At 35.8% G+C, this 13,056-nt stretch overlaps 1 protein-coding gene across 1 annotated transcript in view; it reads right to left on the reverse strand.

Moving 5' to 3' along the window:
• Polr1C (RNA polymerase I and III subunit C) overlaps positions 1-13,056 on the reverse strand; it is a 137,583-nt gene that overhangs the window by 27,637 nt on the left and 96,890 nt on the right. The window contains exon 7 of the mRNA XM_089091688.1: positions 8,700-8,867. Coding sequence (XP_088947814.1) covers positions 8,700-8,867 — 168 coding nt within the window. The remainder of the gene's footprint in view (positions 1-8,699; positions 8,868-13,056) is intronic.

The following is a 13,056-nucleotide window of genomic DNA, read 5'->3' on the forward strand; positions in this document are numbered from 1 at the left end:
TAATTTCATTAAACAGGGTGGATAGGGGTTTGAGAGGTAATCACTGAAAGCTTTAGTAGGAGAATCAGGAATATCTAACCAGCAAATGCTTGATCGTTTTAGTTTTTCAATTTTTTTTACGAAATCATGTGGAACAAAATGTGGGAGTGAAAAAGGATCAGAAACATCCAGAAATGCATAAGGTAGTGGGGGGAGACTCTTGACAATAGAAGCTAGAAACTTATTGAGGTCATTAGCTGTAGTCTTTGGAGGTTCATTTATATTAAAATTTAGTTGTTCTTGACTCTTGCCGGTAAGTTTTTTAATTTCAGAGTACCAGTTTTTTGGTTTATCATGGCGCAAGTATTTAATTTTATTTTTATAGTAGGCTCGGGCAGCTTTTTTAATTTGACTTTTTAATTCCTTTCTTAATTTATTTGCGTCAGCTAAATTACCCCTTTTAAATAAGCTTATTTTCGTGCCGATTTAACTTTTTATGTGATTGTTTATGTAAGGTTTATCACTAGAGCATTTTCTGATTTTTTTTTCTGGGAAACATAATGATCAGGAATCAGTTATTTGTTTTTAAAAATCAACATTTTATCATCAAGGTTATTAGAATTATAAAGGTCTGACCAACTTTCACTGGTCAGCCATGATCCAAAAGAAAAAAAGTCTGTGTCGATGAGGGGACGGTAAACCACTATGAGTGCAGTAAAGGAATATTCAATGGCTGAAGAGGGAAAAAAAGAAGTGAATAGTGGTAGCTGCCTTCTAACTGTGACAGCGCTTGCGGGGAATTGTAATACTTACTCATGTTTGAACAAATAACATCCAGAGAGGTGTTACCTTTTGTTGTAGATATTTTAATCAGTTTTTTAATATTATCCTGAAAACGGATTCATGAAAACGGATCCTGGAAACGACTGTAAAAAGGACAATCGGGCAGTTATGTAAATATGTAAATGAAGCGTTGACATCAATGAGGGAAACTTGATATTTATGTTATTTTTCTTGTGGAGTGTATTTAAGAATACTGTTCTGTATGGCCTGTTTTTTGGCTTATAATAAATTATTATTATTATTATATTAAGAGAGGTGCAGATAGAGTCTATCCTCAGGTCATTTGCATCGCCAAGTACGCAAATACCCGTGTTAGGATACTTTGATAACACAAAGTCAGCACTTATAAGAAATTGTTGTATAAATTTTCGTGTCTGGTCAATACTTTGGTTAGGGGAATGATAAAAGATGGCGGTTACATTTAAATTGAAAGGGCGGGGAAGTACTTTCGGTCTAAGGCTCAGCCATAGAATTTCATCATAATCTGATAAGTTGGGGGTGGGGTTGAGTTTAGGTTGGAGGTTATCTCAGACAATAAAATAATATACCACCCCCTTTTTTCCCGAGAGGGTGATCGGGAGGGCGAAGTATTATAAACTGAGTACTGACACTCCCCCACAGCTCTCAGGGCAAGGGTTATAAGTTACGTCCTGGGGGCATATAAGGTTTTTTTTATAGAAAGCATTGTCGTAGAAACTTCAAAAAGGACTCATTCGGTAGGAAATTGAAACGGCTAGTGCCCTTTTTAATAGTCGTAAGTGATTGGATGGCAAGTAAACCCCCTCTTACGCCCACTATTTCCCCAAACATATCCAATCGAAATTTTGAGACAGCCATTTTGTTCCACGTAGTTCGAAGGTCCGGAAATTATGTCTTTGAGGATGACAGCCCCCTCAGAGCCCTCTGGGCAAAGGTAGGAAGCTATGCCATGGAGGCATATCAGGTTTGTATAGAAATCCTCGTCGTATAAACTTCAAAAACGGGAAAGTGGATTGGAAATTCAAATGGCTAGTGCCCTTTGAAATTATCGGGAGCGATTGGAGGGCAACTAACCCCCCTCTCATGCTCACCATTTCCCCAAACACATCCAATCAACATTTTGAGATAGCAATTTTCTTCAACGTAGTTAAATGTTCTGGAAATTAGATCTCTGAGGATGACCATCCCCCCCCCATCCCTCAGGGCAAGGTTTGTAAATTATGCCCTGGGGGGCATATAAGGTTTTCCTTGAAAGCGTTGTCGTAGAAACTTCCAAAGGGCTCATTTGATTGGAAATTAAAAGGGCTAGTGCTTTTTTTAATAGTTGAAAGTGATGGGAGAGCAACTAAGGCCCCTCTCACGCCCACCATTTCCCCAAACACATCCAATCAAAATTTTGAGATAGCCATTTTGTTTAATATAGTTGAAAGTTCTTGAAATTAGGTCTTTGAGGATGACAACCCTCCCCCTCCCCACAGACCTCAGGGAAAAGGTTGTAAGTTATGCCCTGGGGGCATAAAAGGCTTTTATAGAAAGTTTTGTCGTAGAAACTTCAAAAGGGCTCATTTGATTGGAAATTGAAAGGAGTAGTGCCCTTTTTAATAGTTGAAAGTGATTGGAAGGCTTGACATTTTTATAGTAAAGATCGATGTGGGTATAATGTATTATTTTTTTGTTGTTGTTATTGTTTAGACCAGGGTACTTCGTACCAAAGGAGTTGTCGAAGGGACTTCGAAAAGCGCTCATTCGATTGAAAACAGAAAGGGCTGATGCCCTTTTTAATAGCCAAAAGTGATTGAAGGACAACTAATCCCCCTTCCAAGCCCACCGTCCAATTTGGCTTTAGGTTTAAAGACTAAATGTTGCCTTAAGATTAAATAAAAATTCACAGTGTTAATTCTAATTATCAATAAGACATCTCAGCAGTATTCCAAGAACGTGTGAAGGTATTATGTTCAAACTTTCGGATCTACTTGTGCACTTAAAATTTAATCAAATCAAAATAGCGTAAGTGTATCCAAGCTGTCAAAGAAAGTAAAAAGATTTTTTGGCGAATGGTATCAAGTTTTCCATTACAGGTCAACTAGAGGAGGTATGAAACTAAATTAAACACTACTATTTGTGTCCAGATTTTTAAAAGAGTGTATGTTGTTAAAAATTGCTGAAAATTTTTCTCCAGCACACAAATAGCAGGCCAAAGTATAAATTCTTAAAAAAACTAAAAGATTTTAAGTATTATTTTCTTTTTCCCTGAAAAGAATATGTCAATATAAAACGAACAGAAATTAATTAAAAAAAACCTTTTTCTACAAAATAAGTTTTTCAAAGAAAAGTGAAGAACTCCATTAAACCAAAAAAGAGCAAAAATAAAATCAAATAATCGAACAAGCGTGAAACTACCACAAATCAGTATCAATAAATAAATGAAACCCAAAACGAACAGAAATTACAATAAATAACCGAGTCAAACTCAAAACGAGCAGAAATTAACATGAGTTAGGCTCAAAATCCTTAAGCCTCCCAAAGGCCAGAAAATAATTTGCACTTTACTGGAAAAAATGCAAATTAATGTACATTGTCAGTTTAATATACAAATAATGATATTTAGTAATCAAAATATTAATATTATTTTATTTATTAAAGTTATAAAAGTAAAAACATTTATATTTTTTTTCAGTAAAGTGCAAATTATGTTCTGGCCTTGGGAAGGCATAGGGGTTTGAGCCCAACTTATGTTAATTTCGGCTCATTTTGAGTATGACTCGGTTATTTATTGTAATTTCTGTTCGTTTTGGGTTTTATTTATTTATCGATGCTGGTTTGTGGTAGTTTCACGCTTGGTAGATTATTTGATTTTAGTTTTGTGTTTAATGGAGTTCTTTACTTTTCTTTGTAAACTTATTTTGTGGAAAAAGTTTTTTTAATTAATAAGCTTCAAGGGAGGCTCATTCGATTCGAAATCGAAAGTTTTAATGTCATTTTTAAGAGTCAAAAGTGATAGGAAGGTAACCCGCCCCTGTGCCACGCCCTTTTTCCCTAAATACATCCGATCAAAACTTTGAGATCGCCATTTTGTTCAAAATAGTGAGGTTAAAAAACTATAACCTCGGGTTGACAAAACCCCTCACATCCCCCAATACAAGACTGTGAGTTATCCAAGTTCCCGAACATTAATGTTTTTTTTATTGGGAAAAGGGGGCATCTTTGATCCTGTGTGTCCAAATGGCGTAAGTCGACCAATAGAAATTTTGAAATAGCCATATGGTTCAAACTGGTCAAATGGTCAAATAGCTATGTCTCGAGAGATGCTATGTCCCCATCCCCCGTGCCACAGGGCAAGGGTTTTAAATTGCATAACTTACCCATTACTTAAATGCAGGATTTATCATTAGCAAAAGAAGAATTATTTGATTCTGGGTGTGTCCTGAAAGGTTATAGGTATTAGGCTGAAACTTTAAAGAATGATGAGGGGTATATTCAACTAAATGAAAGGCACTATTTTCATCCAGTTTATCAGAGAGACGGATCTACAATATATTAGGAACGGCTGATAGTATTAAGTTGAAACTTTCAAGATATGTTGAAGGGACGTTGAAAAATGGTTGGAGGTTTTTTATGGTTACAAAACAGCATATGGCAGAATATGGAGAATTTTTATGGTTACAAAACAGCATATGGCATAGGTATGTAGTAGCTTCAAAAATGAGGAAAGGGTGAAATTTTGCTTACAAAACAGCATATTGCACGGGTGCGTAGTAACTTCAAAATGAGGAAAGGGTGAAACTTTTATGGTTACGAAACAACATATGGCATAGGTATGTAGCAGCTTCAAAAATGAGGGAAGGGTAAAATTTTTATGGTTACAAAACAGCATATGGCATAGGTATGTAGTAGCTTCAAAAATGAGGAAAGGGTGAAATTTTTATGGGTACAAAACTGCATATAGAACAGGTATGTAGCAGCTTCAAATATAATGAAAGGGTGTTACAACTTTTATGGTTACAAAACAGCATATGGCACGGGTGCGTAGTAACTTCAAAATGAGGAAAGGGTGAAACTTTTATGGTTACGAAACAACATATGGCATAGGTATGTAGCAGCTTCAAAAATGAGGAAAGAGTGAAATTTTTATGGTTACAAAACAGCATATGGCATAGGTATGTAGCAGCTTCAAAAATGAGGAAAGGGTGAAATTTTTATGGGTACAAAACTGCATATAGAACAGGTATGTAGCAGCTTCAAACATAATGAAACGGTGAAACCTTTATGGTTACAAAACAGCATAGAGCACATGTATGTAGCAGCTTCAAAAATGAGGAAAGAGCAAAATTTTATGGTTACAAAACAGCGTATGGCATAGGTATGTGGCAGCTTCAAAAATGAGGTAAGGGTGAAATTTTTATGGTTACAAAACAACATATGGCACGGATATGTAGCACCTTCAAAAATGAGGAAAGGGTGAAATTTTTATGGGTACAAAACTGCATATAGAACTGGTATGTAGCAGCTTCAAACATAATGAAAGGGTGAAACTTTTATGGTTACAAAACAGCATATGGCACGGGTGCGTAGTAACTTCAAAATGAGGAAAGGGTGAAACTTTTATGGTTACGAAACAACATATGGCATAGGTATGTAGCAGCTTCAAAAATGAGGAAAGAGTGAAATTTTTATGGTTACAAAACAGCATATGGCAGAGGTATGTAGCAGCTTCAAAAAAGAGGAAAGGGTGAAATTTTTATGGGTACAAAACTGCATATAGAACAGGTATGTAGCAGCTTCAAACATAATGAAAGGGTGAAACCTTTATGGTTACAAAACAGCATAGAGCACATGTATGTAGCAGCTTCAAAAATGAGGAAAGAGCGAAATTTTATGGTTACCAAACAGCGTAGGGCATAGGTATGTAGCAGCTTCAAAAATGAGGTAAGGGTGAAATTTTTATGGTTACAAAACAACATATGGTACGGATATGTAGCACCTTCACAAATGAGGAAAGGGTGAAATTTTTATGGTTACAAAACAGCATATGGCATAGGTATGTAGCAGCTTCAAAAAAGAGGAAAGGGTGAAATTTTTATGGGTACAAAACTGCATATAGAACAGGTATGTAGCAGCTTCAAACATAATGAAAGGGTGAAACCTTTATGGTTACAAAACAGCATAGAGCACATGTATGTAGCAGCTTCAAAAATGAGGAAAGAGCAAAATTTTATGGTTACAAAACAGCGTATGGCATAGGTATGTGGCAGCTCCAAAAATGAGGTAAGGGTGAAATTTTTATGGTTACAAAACAACATATGGTACGGATATGTAGCACCTTCACAAATGAGGAAAGGGTGAAATTTTTATGGGTACAAAACTGCATATAGCACGGGTATGTAGTAGCTTCAAAAATGAGGTAAGGGTGAAATTTTTATGGGTACAAAACTGCATATAGCAAGGGTATGTAGTAGCTTCAAAAATGAGTTAAGGGTGAAATTTTTATGGTTACAAAACAGTATATAGCACGGGTATGTAGTAGCTTCAAAAATGAGGTAAGGGTGAAATGTTTATGGGTACAAAACTGCATATAGCACGAAAGAGGAAAGAGCGAAATTTTTAAAGTTACAAAACAGCAAATGGCATAGGTATGTGGCAGCTTCAAAAATGAGGTAAGGGGGAAATTTTTATGATTACAAAACAATATATGGCACGGATATGTAGCAACTTCAACAATGGGGAAAGGGTGAAATTTTTATGGGTACAAAACTGCATATAGCACGGGTATATAGTAGCTTCAAAAATGAGGTAAGGGTGAAATTTTTATGGTTACAAAACAGCATATGGCATAGGTATGTAGCAGCTTCTAAAAAGAGGAAAGGGTGAAATTTTTATGGGTACAAAACTGCATATAGAACAGGTATGTAGCAGCTTCAAACATAATGAAAGGGTGAAACCTTTATGGTTACAAAACAGCATAGAGCACATGTATGTAGCAGCTTCAAAAATGAGGAAAGAGCGAAATTTTATGGTTACCAAACAGCGTAGGGCATAGGTATGTAGCAGCTTCAAAAATGAGGTAAGGGTGAAATTTTTATGGTTACAAAACAACATATGGTACGGATATGTAGCACCTTCACAAATGAGGAAAGGGTGAAATTTTTATGGGTACAAAACTGCATATAGCACGGGTATGTAGTAGCTTCAAAAATGAGGTAAGGGTGAAATTTTTATGGGTACAAAACTGCATATAGCAAGGGTATGTAGTAGCTTCAAAAATGAGTTAAGGGTGAAATTTTTATGGTTACAAAACAGTATATAGCACGGGTATATAGTAGCTTCAAAAATGAGGTAAGGGTGAAATGTTTATGGGTACAAAACTGCATATAGCACGGGTATGTGTAGTAGCTTCAAAAATGAGGTAAGGGTGAAATTTTTATGGTTACAAAACAGTATATAGCACAGGTATGTAGCAGCTTCAAAAATGAGGAAAGAGCGAAATTTTTAAAGTTACAAAACAGCAAATGGCATAGGTATGTGGCAGCTTCAAAAATGAGGTAAGGGGGAAATTTTTATGATTACAAAACAATATATGGCACGGATATGTAGCACCTTCAACAATGGGGAAAGGGTGAAATTTTTATGGGTACAAAACTGCATATAGCACGGGTATATAGTAGCTTCAAAAATGAGGTAAGGGTGAAATTTCTATGGTTACAAAACTGCATATAGAACAGGTATGTAGCAGCTTCAAAAATGAGGAAAGAGCGAAATTTTTAAAGTTACAAAACAGCAAATGGCATAGGTATGTGGCAGCTTCAAAAATGAGGTAAGGGTGAAATTTTATGGTTACAAAAAAACGTATGGCACGGATATGTAGCACCTTCAAAAATGAGGAAAGGGTGAAATTTTTATGGGTACAAAACTGCATATAGAACAGGTATGTAGCAGGTTCAAACATGATGAAAGGGTGAAACTTTTATGGTTACAAAAAAGCATAGAGCACATGTATGTAGCAGCTTCAAAAATGAGGAAAGAGCAAAATTTTATGGTTACAAAACAGCGTATGGCATAGGTATGCGGCAGCTTCAAAAATGAGGAAAGAGCAAAATTTTTAAGGTTACAAAACAGCAAATGGCATAGGTATGTGGCAGCTTCAAAAATGAGGTAAGGGTGAAATTTTTATGGTTACAAAACAACATATGGCACGGATATGTAGCACCTTCAAAAATGAGGAAAGGGTGAAATTTTTATGGGTACAAAACTGCATATAGAACAGGTATGTAGCAGGTTCAAACATGATGAAAGGGTGAAACTTTTATGGTTACATAACAGCATATAGGACAGGCATGTAGCAGCTTCAAAAATGAGGAAAGAGCGAAATTTTTAGGGTTACAAAACAGCATAAGGCATAGGTAGGTGGTAGCTTCAAAAATGAGGAATGGGTGAAATTTTTATGGTTACAAAACAGCATATGACACGGATATGTACCACCTTCACTGTTCTAAATGAAATCTTATTTCTGGGACAAATTACTTTGAGGGTAGATTACCCCAAAATGTTACCATTCTTTGCTGTAGCAAGTACTGAGGATTTTAATCATCGAGTTAGTGTTTCCACATTGCCCAAGTTTTTGAGACTTTGACGAACTGAAATAAAATTGAATGAATAGATTTAACGACTGAAAATTAATTTTAGTCAGTTGTAAAGCGCCTCCTTTCTGCCTCCAATCAAACACTGAAAATCCTTGCACACCACAACTCCAAACAAAATGCTATATCGGTGGCGGAAAAGGGACTAACTACCTCCTTTGTTACGTTATTTTCACGCGTTAAAATTATTAGATGCACCAAATACTATCACAACTATTTTGCTATAGCCACTGCGTCGGTGTTTCCAATTGGCCGAAACCTTACCTTTTTTTGATGCCTCAACCTGTATCACTCCAACATTGAAAGAATTTTTGAATAATTCAGCTTGTTCATCAGTCAAGATTAATTTTTTAACGTACTTCTTCTTTTCGTTGGTACGTCCAGCAGTTTCCACTAAATTGATGCAGGGCATGAACTGATAGAACGCGGTTGCTAGAATGGAAAATATTCATAAGGGTGAACATCCAAACACCTGACATGAAAAACATGCTAATAATTTTGATATCAATAGTTCTTATCGTTAATCAGTATATCATCAACAACTTAGTTTTTGTTAATAAGCAGTAAAAAAAACTAAGAACCACGGTGAATTTTGTGATAGCCTTAAGATTAACTGTGGTATTCCACAAGTTACTCTTCTGGGGACAATTCTAATTCTTTTTATTACAAAAAAAGACACACAAGTAGGGTTTTCAGACCAGTGGAAATACTTAGACGGCCTGTCCTTGCTAGAGAAATACTCTAGAGTCATCTCTAGTAAATAAGTCACTTGCTTACTAACATTCGTAAGGAACCTAATACAAAAGATGTCTATTAATATAGACATCTTGTCTGAACGATAGAGTTAATTTCAGCCCGCCGTTTCTGGCTTTTCAAAGTTGTTGATCGAATAAAGTTACTTGGGCTTTATGTAACATCTGACCATCGATACAAATAAAGTCTAAGCTATACTAAAGAAAGAAATAATTGGGGCGTTAATCATTGGGAGTTCATACCTGTCTCGATATTGCTTTAAAGGGATCTTTGGAGGCCAAATGACCAGCCTCAAGACTATTTGTAGTGAGCACCGTACGTCTTAGATTATATCCTCCTAGTGTATAATTTTTAGACTCCACTGCTTTTCCATTTATAATTAAAACGAGATAAAAAAAAATCTGGAATCAAATTGAGGTTACCTCAAAAATCTTCTTCAGACTGACCATCCGCTTCTAGATCGAATAGGAAGTTATAAAATCGAGGTTACACAGAGAATAACTAATAACTAACCTTTAGTCAATTCTGACTCAAAACTAAATAATAAAGTCAACGAAATCCAAAGAAATCCTAGGACTTTTGAGCCTGTTTCGTTAGGGTTACACTATACTGTTCCGTCACCCTTCAAATTAACTTGAAGATGTGCTACCAATCTACGTGCCCAGTACGCACTTTCAATCAGTAAGATCCCGAAATGGATCACTGATCGACATTCGACTACGTACTGAAAGAATGTAAATCTTATCAATATGACAACCGATTCTCTACCTCAGTTCCTAATGATTGTCACAGTTTCTACCAGTGTTTGACAAAGCGCGGGAACGCAATCAAGAGCAGAGATAGACGATGTTCTTGGGCTCACCATTCACAGAAAATGGGTGCAAAAACAACATTTTATTATTAATACTAAACCGTTCTCTCGATGAAAGTTAATATTCCCTCTCCTTCTCCAGAGGCCGTGAACGCACCTTGGATTCAGGTCCTGCAGAAGAAGTTTCTACCAGTGCTTGAATACAGGGCGGGAACACCATCGAGAGGGGAGCTAGACAATCCTCCAAGGTTTAAGATTTACAGAAAACAGACATAAAAACAATATTCTATGATTAATACTAAATTAGTGTCTCGATGAAAATTAATGATCTCCTTCTCCTTCTCCAAAGATCGTTAATTGGGCCTTGGATTGTATTCCGAGGTCCTGCAGATGGCAATTTTTTGGCAAACCAGTTAAGGGATCACCTGATCAGTTGATCAGGGCTAGGTCTTGTATATGGATATCCCTTTGTCGTTAAAGTTCCAGTGCATTAAACTTACCTCAAGACAGATCTTTTCGCCAAACAGTAAGCATTTGCAAACAAAAAGGAACCCTAAAGAATCCATATCATTTTGTCTGTCAATAAATCAGTCACACACAGAATACGATATAGAAAAAGAACATAATTCTCTCAAGCTTTAAAAGGAGAGGCAATTTTCTTTCACCGCATAGATAAAAGTACTTTCAGACTGAGAGCTTTCTGATAAACCTATGACTATATTTCTACAGAAAATCCGTGAAACTATTGATCTTACGGGCATTAAAATACGTATCTTTCTGTTTTATCTGATGAATCACATTTCAAAGACACTAATTCTAAAGGTTTTATAAAGGCTTCTTTTCTTAAATTTCTCAACTTAAATATTAATAATAATCACTGGAACAAAAAATCCCTTCACCTAAAAACTGTTAGGTATGTTAGGTATGGTATGAAAAGTATCAATCGATATGTTAATAGTTTTTTTTAAGGCCGTGACAATTGTTATTCCTCACGAGGTAAGTGAGCAAGCAGGGTCCTTCAGATCCAAAGAACTAAAATACTTTTTTTTTTATATCGTCATATTTTATTTTCCTTAAAATTGGTTCTTTTAGCAGCTTTTTTCCGCCCCCCTCCACTTCCAAAAGATATGTTTGCGGGGCATAGATTATCAAAAATAAACTCTAATTATTGGTAAAAAAAAAAAGATAAAAAAAAGCCCAGAACTACGCATCAAGTCTCGCATCTTTCTGTTTGAGCGACATGATGAAATTAGCGAGTTGATAAATACCTTTTGGATGAGTTCATCCAACTCACTAACAATCATCCTAGGTGAGTAATTAAATAAAAAAAACAAGTTTTTTTAACTGAAAGTAAGGAACGACGTTAAAACTTAAAACAAACATAAATTATTCCGTATATGAAGGGGACTGCCCCACCTCAACGCCTCGCTCTTTACGCTAAAGTTTTTTTATAGTTTTAAAAAGAATAGAGTTGTGAGAAAGTCAAACTTTAGCGTAAATAGCGAGGCGTTGAGGAGGAGATAGCCCCTTTCATATACGGAATAATTTCTGTTCGTTTTAAGTTATAACGTCGTTCCTTACTTTCAGTTAAAAAACTTGTTTTTTTTATTTAATTTTTGAACGTTTTTGAATTAATGCAGGTTTTGATTTTGGCTCACCGTACATGAATAATTAAAACAAAATTTGCATATTATATTTGGTTAAATGGCTTTCTCGAAACTTGTTTAATTTTATTTACGAACGTTTTTATTAGTAATAAATATACGTAACTTAGAATTAACTTACGTAACGAACTTCTATATTCATAAATTTTTAACACGTATATTAGGGGTTCGCCCCCTAGTCAATACCCTGCTCTTTAAACTATAGTTCGAATTTTTTTTCCAGTTCTTTAAAAATGACCTCTTAATCACAATCAGTTGATCAGTTGAAAAACTTGTTTTTTTTTTATTTAATTCCTGATCTTTTTCTTTAATAATGCTGGGAAATCCGGCGCCCCCTTCATCGCACTGTCCCTGCCCCCATGACGACTTCCTTCATGGAGAGATCCTTCCATATAGCCCCCGACCCTCTCCTTCCCCCACCTACCAGAAAAAATCTCCTCTGAAAAAGTCTGTATACTTCCCAATAACCAATACTATATGTTAACATTGAGTAAAGTTCATAACTTTCAGCCCTCCCCTGGGGACTTTGGGGGATCAAGTCATCCTAAAAGACATTTTTATCATATTTTCGACCATGCTGAACAAAATGGCTATCTCAAAATTTTGATCAGGTGACTTTGGGAAAAAAATGATCGTGGTAGGGGGCCTAGTTGCCCTCTCTTTTTTTTTTCACTTAAAAAAGGGTCTATAACTTTTAATTTCCGTTCAAATGAGCCCTCTCGCGATATTTTAGGACCACTGGGTAGATAAGATCACCCCTGGGAAAAAAAAACAAAAAACAAACAAACAAACAAACAAACAAATAAACACGCATCCGTGATCTTTCTTCTGGCAAAAATTGCAAAAATCCACATTTTTGTAGATAGGAGCTTGAAACCTCCACATCAGGATTCTCTGATACGCTGAATATGGTGATGTGATTTTCATTAAGATTCTATGAATTTTAGGGGGTGTTTCCCCCTTTTTTCGAAAATCAGCCAAATTTTCTCAGGCGCGTAACTTTTGATGGGTAGATCTAAACTTGATGAAATTTATATATTTGAAATCAGCATTGAAATCTGATTCTTTTGATATATCTATTGGTATCAAAAACCCGTTTTCTAGAGTTTCGGTTACCATTGAGCCGGGTCGCTCCTTACTTACAGTTCGTTACCACGAACTGTAACGAACTGTTTGATCAAATCAGGACGTGCGATGTAGGACTTGCAAGAAACTTAATTGGGATTGTGGGAATCAGCAATTGCAAGACGGAATCAGTGATTCCGAAATGTTTTAAAACATGTACCCGATTTGGCATTGAAAATAGTCAAAATTAAAAAACAAATTAAGCCTAATGGCTTTAAATCACGTAATTTCTGAGCAAAAACAAAAACGTTTCAAATTGTCCAAAGAC

This window comes from Artemia sp. Qi Xiang Cuo, chromosome 7, assembly GCF_049724085.1.
Source record: "Artemia sp. Qi Xiang Cuo chromosome 7, ASM4972408v1, whole genome shotgun sequence".
Lineage (NCBI taxonomy): Eukaryota > Metazoa > Arthropoda > Branchiopoda > Anostraca > Artemiidae > Artemia > Artemia sp. Qi Xiang Cuo.